This window comes from Cydia amplana, unplaced genomic scaffold, assembly GCF_948474715.1.
Source record: "Cydia amplana unplaced genomic scaffold, ilCydAmpl1.1 scaffold_44, whole genome shotgun sequence".
Taxonomy (NCBI): domain Eukaryota; kingdom Metazoa; phylum Arthropoda; class Insecta; order Lepidoptera; family Tortricidae; genus Cydia; species Cydia amplana.
Window position 1 is genome coordinate 1 of NW_026947480.1, and position 15,921 is coordinate 15,921.

Sequence of the window (15,921 nt, forward strand, 5' to 3'; positions counted from 1 at the left end):
TGTTTGAATGATTCTGGAAATTGTTGTATGTAGCTACGGTTTATTAAACGCTAGAATATCATCTAATCTTCTGAAAGTGTTGCAAAGCCGGTGAAGCGTACCGTTGTGACTGTTATGATGTGTTGTTGATGTTGACAATGTGTTAATGTTGACATACCGGCCGTATTATCCTTGACCCTCTTGTTCCGCGCGGGGTCGCTGAAGCGTTGTTTTTGTTGTGCGTGTGATGTTTGTGTTTAAGTGTGTTGATGTTGTGTTAATGTTGTGTTTTGTGCACAGGCGCGCTCGGAGGAGCTGGGCGCGCGGCTGCAGGACGCCGGCCCGATGCAGGCGCAAGTGCAGCAGGTAACTACTAGCATACATTTTATATACATTTTATTTTATTATCTACACCTCATGATTTAATCAATTAAGTACACGTCACCGACTCTTCTATACTGAAATACTCTACTGTCTGCTTTGGCTGTTCTGCAAATATAAGAGTTATATTATAGCAGAGCCGAAACCCACAGAACGTTAGTGAATAGACAGCCTGCATAATGAAGGGCGCAGCACCCCACACTCAGCTCACAGTTCACAAACCGAATACGGCGAATTTACATTAATACCTATCATAGAGTACTTACAGCTCGAACAAGACGTCCGAGGAAGCGAAATGGCACCCCGTATCTCGCCCGTCTCGCTTCTAAGCCAGTTTTCGTGTTTTAGCTATGGGCCTTAGAAGACGTGGTACTTTGATGGACCATAAAAGACAATCGCAGTAACCGCTCGCGCCGTAACTTACTACATTTGCGTCCGTCATTTCTGTCGCGTCGAGTTTACGAACTCACTACGTCGTACCGTCCTATATGTGTAATACGTGGGTCATACTGAAAGTTTCTGGATTCTGATATATGAGAAAACTTATTTTTTCTAAGTGGCCAGTCCAGGAACTTTCAGTATGACCTAAGTATAAACGTTTCGTATTACGGATTCTGGTAGTCTGTGGCCGGTAAATACAGTTGGCTCTTTATTGTGCACTTCTAACGCCTGGATTATGTATGACACTGACAGCTTCCGCCATTGTTCCGGTTCCACTGACAGACCACTGACAGACACGGTAGCACGGTACAACAGACATTTCACCAGAAATCAAGGATAATTCTCTCATTTTAGGCTGATCTGCATATTAACGTTCTAGCACGCTAATCTAGCTTTAGCATCCATAGCAAGTAGCAACTGTTTAAAACTAGCGGTCCAACGTATACAATCTCCATCGTTAAATTTGTACTCAAATAAATGTAGTCTAATAACTACTGCTTCTTGTCAAAACCCAAGCGTTTGATTTCTTCGAGTGTATGAAAACTTGGGAAAATGCTTATTAGGAAGAAACCTTGAAAACTTATATTTGTCCCGTCTACGCAAACCCATATAACGATAATTTAATAAAAAGCCGTATTGTTTAATTCAAGTGTTTCTATATATTTTGCAGAAGTAGTATTAGTTAATTTTCTGGTACAGTAAAGAAAAGTGATCAAATTTCAGATTGTCTGAAAATGAGTCTGTGTCTGCTGCAGACAGCGCTTGTCTGGCTCGTATCGTACCGTTCCAAAGCTGTATAATTATTTACAAAAGTGCCGTTAGTTTGAGGTAGTCGTTAATTTGAGGTGTCCCTCCGGGCGCCATGATAGCCGCGGGGAGGATGCGCTTACAACTAAAATATGGCGGTGTTTTAACTGTGGCTCTTATAGGCATTTTTAAACGAGCATATTAGCTTATTAGGATTTGTAAATTGACAAATTGTAAAACATTAATAAATTATGATTTACATTTATAAGACGACATGCTTAATGTGGCCAGCACTAGTGTTTGGCATGTTTGTTATGTCATTCTCTTCCTGATTGTTATTCATCAACATTTGTAAAGGAGAGACGATTTCCACATAGAGTTTTGTACACTGACCTGTCTGTTGCACTCTTTATTGTACGCGCATAGTTATATTTCTGTGCGAACTTGACAGCAATAAGTACCTGGAAAGCGTCTCTTCTTAAGTTACCAGTGGCACAAGAGTTGAGCACTTTTCCTAAGTACAGCTCGTGAAATTAAGATAAGCCAAATGAACTGCGGCTCCCGGCAACCAATGACCGATGATTATTCAAAACTACGTTAATGAGAACGGTGTAACCTGGCGCATGTAAAGTCACTTGCAATATTATTTTACACGCCGAGGCACGTGGCACTGTTTTATAAAATGGAATCAGTTGTAAAGCTGCATTAGCTGTGCACTATGTTACAGTCACAGCGGGGCGGCGGCGAGCACTTCAGCCGCCGCCGCCGCCAACTCAAACATGCCCGTAATCACTACCGACGACAAGCCACGACCTAACAAATAATGTCCCCTCCTCATTTGTTAAACGGCTCCTATAGTACTGAGTACAGTTAGCAATAGAAGTAGTTCAACGCGTTCAGTAATAGAGCTATGAAGATGATTTTCGAACAACTCGCTCGATTAGATACTTCTGCTGTTGACTGTAACTACTATGTCCGGGATGAAAACGTAGTTTCCGTCATATACTAACTTCTGCGTGCGTTTCTTTATGAGAGACATTGATATGGTACATATGTAGGTGCAGGCGATTATGGTGCAAGTAAAAGATCTTGATGTATGATAAAAATAGGGATTTAATATCCGATACTGATACAAGCGTATTATGAGATAAAAATAGTATGTAAGACGCGTGCGGCGTTGTGGGTGCCGCTGGAGCTAATGGAGTGTGGTGGGGTCCATATCTGTACCCCGCGCGCCCGCGCCCCGCGCGGTGACTTGTTGTCGTAGACATGCTGGGGGGCCGTTGGAGGAAGCTGAGGGGTCGGTAGGACTGGCTGGCGCTGAAGCTTCTTCCAACATCTCGTCATTGTCATCAGGGAGGGGGCACACCTTGTTCAGTGCCCGTCGTTCGATCCCTCTGATGGTTCTAAAATCGCCTACCCTGGCGATTCCGTCCTTGCCGTAGTATAGTCGATGGACACGTGCAAGTTTCCATCTCAAGGGAGGTAGGTTATCCTCTTTGAACACTACCATAGCGCCTTCCTTGAGATCTCTATAGGGATGTCTCCATTTTGTTCGTTTTTGTAGCTCGGAGAGGTACTCGTTTTTCCACCTCTTCGCGAAACTGTCACGTAGCGACTCGAGCAGCTGATAGCGCGTCTTTATGCCCTTTCCGGATGCAGCAGGAGGGGACGCCAGCGAAGTCAGAGGGCGCCCGATGAGGAAGTGCCCTGGGGAGAGGGGAGAAAGGTCGCTGGGATTACATGTAAGAGGAGTAAGGGGTCGGGAGTTAAGGACCGCTTCAACTTCCGTGCAAAGGGTACTCAACTCCGAAAACGTCAAGCAAGAGTTACCTATTGTTCTTTTTAAATGGTATTTTAAGCATTTAACATTGGCCTCCCACAATCCGCCGAATGTGGGGGAATAAGGGGGATTAAATATGAACTGAATGCGCTCTTCGGCTGTGTAATTATATATGGACCTCATGCCTGCCTGTAATGCTCGTCCCAGTTCATTGTTTGCACCAACAAAATTAGTACCGTTATCGCAATAAATTTTACTAGGTCTTCCTCTACGCGAAATGAATCTGCGAAGGCAGGCAATGAATGCTTTAGCACTAAGGTCACTAATGGTTTCTAAATGAACTGCCTTAGTCCAAAAACAAATAAATATACAAATATAGCATTTGCTAATTCGATTTCCGCGTCCTATTTTGCTCGAAATTGGGAATGGACCACAAAAATCTGTTCCCGTTATAGCAAAGGGGAAGTTAGGAGTGATTCGACTAGCTGGCAGGTGGCCCATCAGCGGCTCCATGGCTTTGGCTCTAAGACGAGTGCATATTACGCAGCGATGGTATATGCTTCGTGCCAACGTTCTACCTCCCAGGGGCCAAAACTGGTCTTTGAAGCTTGCCAGGAGTAGCTGAGGGCCAGCATGCAGTAAGCGTAGATGCTCGGCTCGCATCAACAATTTTGTTAAGTAATGTTTAGCGTGTAGTAACACTGGATGCTTTTTGTCATAACTATATTCGCTATTATTAAGCCGACCACCTAGTCTCAGCACGCCGACGTCATCAAGGAACGGAGACAGCTGTAACATATGGGACGAGGTAAGTTTTTTATTATTTTTTATTAGTTTAAGTTCATCTTTAAATGACTCTGACTGGGCTAGTTTTATAAGGTAAGTTAAGGCTGAACTAAGTTCGTTTTCTTTAAGGGGTCCAACTGACCGATTATGTTTTTCTTTAATTTTACAATTGTTTATAAATCTGTGTACATATGCAATTATTCTTTTTAAGCGTAATGAACTTGAATATCTTTGTATGTCAATTAAGTTTTTAGTTTCATTGTTTTGATTTATATTTGAGTGTAAGACTTTAATTTCAGGTAAAGCGGTCTCGGTGGCGGGGTTATGCGGCCATTCAGATTTGTCATGTTTCAGGAAACCTGGACCTTCCCACCACAAGGATGACTCAACAAGGAGGCTTGGAGCTACGCCTCTCGAGGCCAGGTCAGCTGGATTTTTATCAGTGGGTACATGTCGCCACGAGTCTCTCGAGGTAAGCTCACGAATCTCATTCACTCTGTTACACACGAATGTTTTAAGTATTTTAGGGCTTGTTTTTATCCAGCCAAGTGCTATAGTGGAGTCTGACCAGAAAACCTTTTCCTGTATGGAGCAACGAAGGGCTCCGCTGACCTTGGAAACGAGTCGAGCGCCCAATAGGGCTGCTGACAATTCAAGTTTAGGTATAGTCTGAACTTTAAGGGGACAGACTCGGGTTTTTGCGCAAAGCAATCTGACAGTTATGAAGCCTGAACTATCCGTGGTGCGTACGTATACGCAAGCCGCGTAAGCGTCTTTAGACGCGTCTACAAAACAATGGATCGCACAAGCGACAGGAGATGAACATTGTACATGTCTAGGTACAGAAACTGAAAGTAAAGCATTCAAGTCGTTATGTAGTTTAAGCCACGTTTTCTTAATGTCCGCGGGTACCTCCTCATCCCAAGTCAACTTGATAGACCACAGTTTTTGAAGTAAGATTTTAAGTGTAATAGTGCAAGCACTTAGGAGCCCAAGAGGGTCAAATATCTTACAAGTGTTAGATAAGATTGTTCTCTTTGTAACGATTTCATCTTTAGGAATTGGTTCAATCGCAAATGCAAGATTGTCAGTGTTTGGTGTCCACTGTACACCTAGAACACTGGACTGTTTACTTAGGTTTAGATTGTCAGATACTACCGAATCCTTAAATATTTCAGGACAGTTGCTACGGAATTTATGCACTGGAAAGCATGCCGAATTAAGTGTGCCTACTACTCCGTTGAGTACGTGAGACAAAGTTTCTTTACTGTCTGCACCTGTTAAGATATCATCCATATAGCAATCACTTTTTATGACTTCAGATACTAAAGGATCCGGGCATTCTAATGCGAGCTGTAAAAGGCACCGTGTGCTTAAGAATGGTGCTGAGGCCGTGCCGTAGGAGACAGTATTCAATTGAAGCACTTCTAAAGGCTTTGTGTCATCTTCGCGCCATAATATTAACTGTAAGTTTCGTTGCGAATCATGAATTAGGATTTGGCGATAACATTTTTCTATGTCTCCCGTAAAAACATATTTATGTTGACGGAACCTGATTAAAATATTAAAGAGGTCGTCTTGTACGACAGGGCCTACACATTGTATGTCGTTAAGGCTTTTTAAGGAGGCACTTTTCATGCTTCCGTCAAAGACTACTCTCAATTTGGTACTTTCACTATTTTCTCTTATAACGCAGAAATGTGCTAGATAATAACCGAATGTCGGCTTATCGATTCGTGTGAGATGACCTAAAGACTCGTATTCATGTATAAAATCACTATATTGTTTTTTCAAATTAGGATCTTTATTTAATTTTTTCTCTAAGGTATAAAATCGCTTGGCAGCACCTCGGTAAGAATCGCCTAATGACTTTTCAGGGGTTTCTTTCAGTGGCATCTGAACTGTGAACCTGCCATCTGGTAAACGGTAAGTATGAGCTTTAAAGTGCTCTTCACAAAACTCCTCGTCAGCTGACAAGGGAGCTTTGGCTTCTGGAAGTTCTTCAAGGTTCCAGAACTTGGTCAACTTTTCACTAATTTCCTTTGTGAAAAAACTATGAAGCTTTTGCGACGTTTTAGAATTAGGAACATGAGTTGGAATTAAACGACCTGCTACGATCCAGCCGAATTCTGTACTTACAAGAAGGGGTAAATCTTGGCCTAGACGTATTTTTTCAAAACCTAACAGTTCGTAAAATACTTCGGCACCTATCAATATATCGACATCAGAAACTTTATGGAATTCAGGATCAGCGAGCTGAATATGTTTAGGTATGTTTAGTTGAGTAAGGTCTACAGGTAAGTTGGGCAACTGATCTGTAATCTCATTAAGGACTAAGCAGTTTAGCGTCACTTGGAACTGATTTGACATGGAGCTGACAACTACATCGCATCGATCGGATGCTGAGAGTTTAATGTTTTTAATGCCCGATATATCTAAAGAATCGGGTTCAGGATTCCCTAATCCAAGTTTATTTTTTATGTTTTCAGTAATGAAGCAAGGTTGGCTGCCGGCATCAAGGACAGCGCGAGCTACATATGATACATTTGTGTTGGGATTGGATACCTTAACTAACGCGGTACCAAGCATAATCTGCTTATCTGATCGGACTGATAAAGCCCTATGCGGTTGGTTGACTACTTCAAGGTCATTTGATGTTCCAACCGTGGGTGTCGTCGCAGACAAGGGTTTAGTTACGTTATTATCTTTATGCAGTAATGTGTTATGCTTCTTATGACATAATCTACATTCTCCTAATTTACAATTACGTGTTTCATGTCCACGTCGTAAACAGTTGGTGCAAAGATTTAACTTTAAGGCTTCGCTCCACTTGCTTTCGAGCGGTAAAGATTTGAATGATTCGCAGTCTATGATTCTGTGACCCTGACTACACATTGGACACGATGAACCTACCGGTTTAGGAGTACTGGACGTGAGGAAACTTTTTGCAAATTTACTATGTGTGAATGAGCCTTTATGTTCATTTTGTGTGAATGGGCCTTTATATTCATTTTTTGTGAATGAGCCCTTATGTTCACTTTTTGGATGACTATCTTTAGGAATATGAGAGACGCTTTTTTCATGTCTGTTAGCTAATGTAGTTTCTAAAATGTCCGCTCGATTGCGAAGAAACTCGATAAATTCGTCCAAGAGTGGCAAGTCGGAGAGATTGTTTCTATACTCCTCCCACTTACCACTAGTGGTCGAGTCCAGTTTACTGGACACCATAAATATAATCAGCGTGTCCCATTGGTCAACCGAAGATTGCAGGTTCGTGTCCTGTCACGGTCGCCAAAAACTTGCAGGCGATTATGGTGCAAGTAAAAGATCTTGATGTATGATAAAAATAGGGATTTAATATCCGATACTGATACAAGCGTATTATGAGATAAAAATAGTATGTAAGACGCGTGCGGCGTTGTGGGTGCCGCTGGAGCTAATGGAGTGTGGTGGGGTCCATATCTGTACCCCGCGCGCCCGCGCCCCGCGCGGTGACTTGTGGTCGTAGACAGTAGGTCTGTGCAGTCCGTAAAGAGTGCATTTGTAACAGTGTTGAAATATCTACATTTCTAATAGTAGTTTACAAAGAAAACTGCTGTTGCCTGATCACTAGGCACGTGTCGTGTCGCGTCTAGACATACGCGACGTGTGGACGCGACACTACTGCCTATGTGTAGCTACCTTTATACCTATGTACGAGTACATACGCTTTCAGCGTACGAGAGGGAATGTTAAAGAGAAAACGAAAGTGGAATCGACAAGCGCGTTAAGGGTTCCATGTTTTATGCAAACTTACTTATTAGACTTTTACAAGATTGCAAGTTAATTGAAAAGTTTACGATTGCGACTTCAATATGAAACTATGTGACAAAAACTTTTGAATTATCCTATTTAGGTTGTTCTATGAAGAAATAAATAATAACTAGACTTAAAAACCAGAACCATTATATACATGTTTTATACGACTAACTAAAGTCTATTTACGGATGAAACACTACCTATATATTAAATAAATAATGACATAATTATGTATATACGTATGTATTATGTATGTATTATGTATTATGTATGTACTGATGGGAATGGAATGAAATGAATATAATTCATGTCGTTCTTGTAGACAGCGCGCTTTAAATTAACGCGACAGATCCTTTTAACGCACGGAACCCTAAAAGCAATATCGTTTTTTGTCACGTTCAGCCGTGTCTCGCGTTACAACGTACTGAACGTACGCAGGCAAATACACGATTTTGTAGCGACGTCTAAAATGCCCCTGAAATTGAACGCAGCCAACATTTAAACACATTCGATCACGAAACATTGGTTCTTATCTCGTCGTGTTAAGGTTTTAATTTGCCCATTAACAATGCATGGTGGTATTCTAACTTTATTTCAATTACCCAGTTAGCGTTTCAGCTTATCTGGTAAAGTTGTACCACGCAAGCGTACAAGCAAACAGAGACGCAACTTCGCCCTCAAGTTGCGCCAAACTGCCGATCTATACTCAAATACTCCCAGTCGACTGTTGGACTATGTCTAGTGTTATTTGACCTGTACCGATCGGGTGTTAAGTATCAGAATAGTATAAAGCGCATGCAAAGAGCGCGATATAACTATTACACATATATGTAGGTGCAATTTTACTTGTAAAATACTACGCCGAGAACACTACTGGGTTACATCTAACATCATTCTATTGTCTAACCTCAGTTCATGTTCATCAATAGTATTATTTTTAATTAACATGGACGCAACTGAACGCGAGTTGTGTTATATGCTCCTTTTAGTTAGGGCTTGTGAATCGGAAGGTAGATGTAAGCTGGTCTGTGTGAAGTACCTGCACAGGTCGTAGGCTTGTGAATCGAGTGGAATGCAGAAGCTAGCAGAACTAAACTTGTAGTGGCTCCGTTTTCGCGTCTTTGTCGAAGGGACATCGTAAAATATCGCTGGAAATGTTGCACTTTACGTATTTGGTGATTAATATTATTTATAATTTCAAACTCGAATTAACACGAGTTTTGTAAGAATCAGAACTAGTTTTCTTCAAAACCATTGTTTTGAAATATGTGAATTTCAAAATAACAAAGTTTCTAAATACGTCAGTCATTTAAAAAAGTTAATGTCGTTTTACCATAGAATTATTATTTTTAAGTAGGTACCCTGGCACGGCCGGCACAGGGCACACGTTACCTGCTAGACATTTTTACTGTCGCATAGTAATTTTCTTTTTAGTGGCTAGTAAAATACGGAGGACGTCCTGATATATTTTCATAGTATATCAGGACGTATACCTGTAGCGATAATCCCGTGAGCGATGGCGGGAAGATATCGCGTTGCTAATTAGGTGTTAGGTATCGGTATTCGATCTTATCCCTTTGTTCTGTTGTTAATACCTTGCTGAAAAGAAGCTCAGATATGTAGCTTTCGGTCTGAAGTAGATACCAGCCGGGTCCGCTACTGATGTAGTTGCCTATGCTTGATCGGAGCTCATTTATGTCTGCGTGTCGGTATCTAAATAAGTACATAACAGTTCCATTGTGCAGATACAGACATACAAAGTACAGCCCCGGTAGAAAAGTTTGAAAATTTTAAACATATTCTTCAAATTGTGGAGTTCCAATAAGAAATGATATTTTTGAAATTCAATACCAGGGGGGTGGACGTTTGATTTAAAGTTTTAAAACTTGATTGTAGATATTAGTTTTGCGTCACATACATTTAATTGATCTGTTTTCTGACAATGTGTGTGTAACAGGCATGCGCGGCACTGGGCGCGCACCGCGACTTCCTCTCCCAGAAGCTGGCGGCGCTGGGCAAGTTCGCCGCGCGCCTCGACGCCGCCGCGGCGCGCGCGCAGGCCGCGCGAGCGAGGCTCGCGGCCGCGCCGCAAGACCCGGCCGCCGTCGCTGAAGTACAAGTGAGTATGCTAAATCAATTTTTTAAACATGCAGATTACGTCTGCGAGCGATATTCCAAATTTTATATTAAAGGAAAAAATGGAAAAATTACGCTTCCGGCAGGACTTGAACCCGCAACCTCTGCAATCCGTGCGTTAGCTCTGCCAATTGAGCTACGGAAGCCTACCAGAATCTTGCGAATTTTTCCATTCCTTCCCTCATGCATAGACGCCTTTGGGGTGGCGTATAGCGACATCTACCGAGAGACGAAAAGAAAAAGAAAAAAAACGAAGAGAGACGAAAAGATGTAATCGTCTCTCGGTAGATGTCGCTATACGCCACCCCAAAGGCGTGTATGCATGAGGGAAGGAATGGAAAAATTCGCAAGATTCTGGTAGGCTTCCGTAGCTCAATTGGCAGAGCTAACGCACGGATTGCGGAGGTTGCGGGTTCAAGTCCTGCCGGAAGCGTAATTTTTCCATTTTTTCCTTTAATATAAAATTAAGTGAGTATGCTACCTTTAAGTATAAAGAGCTCCATCATTTGATTTTTATTTTATAAACCTACCAATTTGTATTGTTCAGGAGCTGATCCGCTCGCAGGAAACGGAAGTGCGCGAGGTGCTGGAGAACTACAATAACTTGGAGCGCGAGTGCGGCGCGGCGCGGCAGGCCGTCGCGCCGGCGCTGCGCGAGCGAGCCGCCAGGCTGCGACAGGTACGAGTCACTACATTTGCAAGCGTGAAACGACAAGCCTCAATTAGTTAATTAATGTTTCACCCCTTTCTTATAAATAGGTGCATAAGTCAAAATGGCAGATTAAAATAAACAAATGTTTCTCCAGGACTGGGCCGCACTGCGGGGCCACGAGCTGCCGACGGTGGTGAGCGAGACCCCGCGGCGCGGGTCCGACTCGCCCACGGTGGTGAGCGAGATCCCGCGGCGCGGGTCCGACTCGCTCAGCGAGCGCAAGGGCTCCACCGACAGCCAGGCCAGCGGTGAGTTCGCACAGGGCATCACCTGAACAATGAACCCTCGTAGTTGACTAAACCTAACTGGTGGTGGTTGGCTCTCACACGGGGAAATAATGTCGCCTCTGTTCCTGAATGTTTACACCTAGAGAATTCTTTTAATGTTGGCAATTTATAACCGGTTTCTAGATTGACTAAAATCGCGAGACTAAGCTTTGCAGGCTCCTAATATAGCAAAAACAAAATAAGTTAATCAAAATGTGTTACTTGTAAGATACATTGCCAGGAGAGGGTTTAAATTTATTTTGTGTCGGTAGCCATTTCCAATAAAGTACGTGTTTTTCTATCGTAGCTATCAGGAACAGAAAAGACAATTAAACTAAAATCGATTTACGACAGAATAGTTTCAATCAGTCGCATTTTAGAGCATATGTCGCGAGTCGCGGGACGTAACTGTCAGTTGACAAATGTTAATCAATGCAACGGTCGTCAAATTCAAAAGTTGCATGTAGCCCTGTGGGACAACTCGCGACATCTGCTGAGGTCGTATATGTCTGGTGTCTGTACATACGTGTGGTTGTGGTTTGACAATAAACGCTGGGATACTAACTGCTTGTTTCATTCATTAACTCCTAACTGATTCTGTAGAAAACGTATAATATAAATAAAACATAATGTTTGAGCACCTGTGTGACGTCTTAATTGTGAGTGGCACGTTTAGGCACGAGCAACACGTTTGGTAGATACAGTAGACTAACATGTAGTAACTAACTGCTAGATGGGCTTGAATGAATTTGACCGAATTAACAGGCATGGTGGCGGGATAACAATGTTCTTTATTTGTCATTGAAACTTAATATGAAGCTATTTTGAGAAGAAAAATGGATTTAAGAAAATAAATTGCAATTTCATGTGATGTTGAATAAAAATTTTCTATGTCTATGTCTAAAACCTACTAAACTTACGAAACAACCATAATAGCTGCAATTATATTTTAACACTAGATTAAGAATCCTAATGAGATGTTATTAATTTTGAAGTCGTCTTTTAGCGCATCCTTTCAAAAGAACTACAAAACGTACATATGTATAAAACTCTCGACTGGAATAGAAACTGCGAGCCTCGTGTTACTAAACGGCCTCGCCTCACTCGTCAATTGTATTCCTACTACTATTATTGTATTACAAATTGAACGGGGGTGTTAATAAATGATAACAGTCGTGAGGTTAGATCTTATTGTGGCGACACTTGACACCTGCGATTCAGACAATTGTTTGCGACGTTGAATAGTATTAGATCACCTAGCGTCATGTGGTATTTCATGATGTGGAACACAGATGGAATTTACCGCAGTCGAGCTAGTAGTGTAAGCGACATCGTTGAAATGCCTACACATACCTACTCGCGTTGTAATGTTACGTGTGTTAAGAGCAAAGTTTTGGTAAGTTTGAACCTTAAGGTCGTTGAAATAGAGTTGAAGAGGATTAGGTTTGTATTAAATAGCTGAGCACATTTTTCCACGTCATTTTAGGCAGCGAGAAATATTGTATCGAGAAATATTGCTAAATTAATATTATTGTATTGCTGTTAAACTAATGACCTTACAAAATTCAAATGTTTTAATGGTCCTTATCGACCCACTGGACAATATACGATACCTATGGCAAAAAAATCTGATACATAGCTACGCCTTGGTTGCAATAAGAACTGTGGGTACTAGATTCAACTGTGGGGACTAGGCATAGGGAAGGTTAATTAAAGTTCCTTGTTCCACAATAAGTCAAGAAACGTCTATTTAAGCGCACTTCAGAAATAAAAAAAAAACCTAATTAATGTTTGTTTGGAGTTGTCGCGTCCGTACTTCGTTGACGACATTTTTGCAAGTTGTGAACATCAAAGTTACTTAAAAATAAAAGAATGACAAACAAAATGTCGAGTCCTCAGCCAAGTTTGATACAGCTAGCAGTAGGTACAAGGTGCAAGCAATTGAAATTATAAAATCATATGGAGATCCAAATGAACAATTTTACTTTTACTTTAAGGGCGTAATTGAAAGTTAAAATACTTAAAAGTACCTAAGTACTGTTTATTACTTCAAAACGTAAAATTGTATCTATAAGTTATAAACTGTTGTTAATGTAATGCTTGTAAGTAGTTCGTGACGTTAGCATGCGGGACCGTGAGGCCAATTTAAACTTACATATTGACAAATGTGCGTTTACGGACGCGTGCAGTCGTGCAAGTGAAGTGCACGCGAATAATGACTAAATTATATCTTTTTCATGTCAAAATGTGTGTTCGAATTGGCCTCCTTGGCTCGGCTTGAGACGATTCCCTCAAAGCATTCCTGGCGACGGTATTAGAGCGAGGAATGCTGCAGGCACGCTCGCTCCGAATTATTTACATTATTTCCACCACTTTATGACTGACGGCTTAAATCTATTCTTAACACTTTGCTACATTACCTGTATTTAAGTGACATCTCTCATAAATGACCCGTCGGTACTGAAAACATCAATACACTAATAAATCACGAGGTCACGACTTTAGCACTGAAAGCATCCAGAGCAATAAATAAATTAATCCATCACTTGAAACTTTTTGGAAATGATCATGATCAATTACAGTTTTAGAGATCAAAATATAGCGCACATTTTCGCGAATGCGCATACTCGTACCTTACTGACAATGCTCGCATTGCTCGCATCGCCGACGCCGCAATTTTAAAAGGTGGCTCGTATTATGAAGATAAACTGTCATTGTGACTCGTTCGAGTGTGTTTTCCGCGGTCCAATTATTTTTGTGCCGACCTAGAGCGGCTTTAGAATTTTAAAAATCTTAACTTTGTTTTTACTTCACTTCTAATTCGTCTCGTGCGTACTAATATAAACATTTTGTATGTATGTACATGTTGCTGCTTTTGTTACCCCCTTCTCACCCTCTCCTCTCATCTACTCAAAAGGTTAACTGAAAGAGATCGATCCCTTAAATTTGTACAATAAAGAGTTTACTACTACTAATATATACAGAAATTTCCCAAAAAATGAGCTCTAGCGTTACGAGTACGCGTTATAAGTGTTCAAAAATACGATGAAACACGTCGAGAAAAGGCAGAAAATTAAAACTGTAGATTATAGGTTCCTGTCGGTCACTTGTTCCACTACGCTATATGAATGTCTCCAAAACTCTGACACATTGCATTGATGCGTGTCGACAGTATGTAGACAATAAACGCTGCTGTGTGCAGCAAGTTATTGTTGGCAAAACTATTCGAGTCCCTTTTGCCGCCATTCGTCATAACTGTCGCGGCGTGGTCGCGGCGCATTCTGCGAGCTTGTTCGTGCGGAAGCACACCGAACTTCTGCTAACGCGTTTTGAACCTTGCTGCTTATAGTTTAGGGCAGGAATTTATGTAACATGCTGGAATGCGAAGCTGTGCATTTGAAGATGTAATTTCCAAACGCTTATCGAGCGTATACACGAGTCGAAGGTTCGGGAAAACCAGCATAACTTTGAACAATCTCATACTGCTATTTATATCACGGTGGGACTTAGTTACACTGAACATTGGCTGTTCTTGACCATTTTTTGGACTGAACCTGAACACAAAGCCAGAATGCGCTACAAAATATGCGCCACTTATTACGCGCCTCAGTTTGAACGACATTATGAACCGTCTCAAGGATCTTGCCGCTACGCGTTGAGTTGACACCGCAAGGTGTCGCAAGTGTCGCAACTGACACTTGACATTCCCACTTTTCTGTTGCATTGCGGAAAGGTAAGTGGCAAAAGTAGGCATTTGTGTAAAGTATTAAATGATATTATGTTTCTGCTTATAAGTTGTTATCATCTGGAGAGTTGCAAATTGCATCACCAACACCAAAATCGGCTCAGTTGAAACGCTACGATGAAACTCACGACGTACCTTACCTTATTTGACATGTAAAACATTATGTTTTATGAATAAATAATCAATAATCAATTACACTTACAACTAGAATAATTAGGCCCACTTGCACCATCCTACTAAAACCCGGGGTTAAGCGGTTAAACTGTTAACCCAATGTCAAATTGTACTGGTAACCATGGTAACTACAAGTTTAACCGGTGAATCCAGGGTTAGTGGAATGGTGCAAGTGGCGCTTAGAATACATAATAACGCATTATCAAGAATTATACTCTATTATTAGTATTACGCTTCCCGTTAAAACAAGCACAAAAATTATCGTTGCCGTAGTTTTGTATATATATTGTACCTCTATGTAAGTATGTGCACGACACCGTCCACACCACTGTACTGCTGTATATGTTAAATGCCGATACTGCATTCGTATTTCCTGTTGAAAATGAGCAACATGCTAATATACTCTACCGTAGTTGTGTATATGTAGTATGCACTATGTTATCAGTTATCAGTGTATACAGACGTTTCCCGGCCGCTTTCGATTTCCGCCGCGATACTATCGTCAGTGTGAACTTTGCTAAATATGTAGGTTAGAGTCTGTTCGGAAAGAGAAGAGTCGTGGAATGTATTGCGCCCTGTACGGATATGATGGTCGTTCTTGTCTACGTGACAGCGTGATAAAACGGTGTCCGTCACTTTCTTTCCCACGGTGTTAAACAGTGACAGTTATTTTATCACGTGGATAAAGATGGATAAAGCTATCCATAATAGGCTGGCTGTACGGATATGATGGTCGTTCTTGTCTACGTGACAGCGTGATAAAACGGTGTCCGTCACTTTCTTTCCCACGGTGTTAAACAGTGACAGTTATTTTATCACGTGGATAAAGATGGATAAAGCTATCCATAATAGGCTGGCTGTACATTCCACGACTCTTCTCTTTCCGCACAGACTACTTCAGCGTTGACTTTCACTCATACACTGTCAAGTGTTACCAGTCTGATACTGGCCTTTTTTATTTGATGAAGGGAAA

At 41.4% G+C, this 15,921-nt stretch overlaps 1 protein-coding gene across 1 annotated transcript; it reads left to right on the top strand.

Moving 5' to 3' along the window:
• The first annotated feature begins 266 nt into the window (after positions 1–266).
• On the top strand, positions 267–11,123 carry LOC134661989 (uncharacterized). The gene is made up of 5 exons (XM_063518222.1): positions 267–345; positions 9,873–10,034; positions 10,599–10,730; positions 10,858–10,938; positions 10,981–11,123. Exons 1-5 carry the CDS (start codon positions 325–327, stop codon positions 11,035–11,037), a joined length of 453 nt encoding a protein of 150 aa, XP_063374292.1. The 5' UTR covers positions 267–324; the 3' UTR covers positions 11,038–11,123.
• The last annotated feature ends 4,798 nt before the right edge of the window (positions 11,124–15,921 follow it).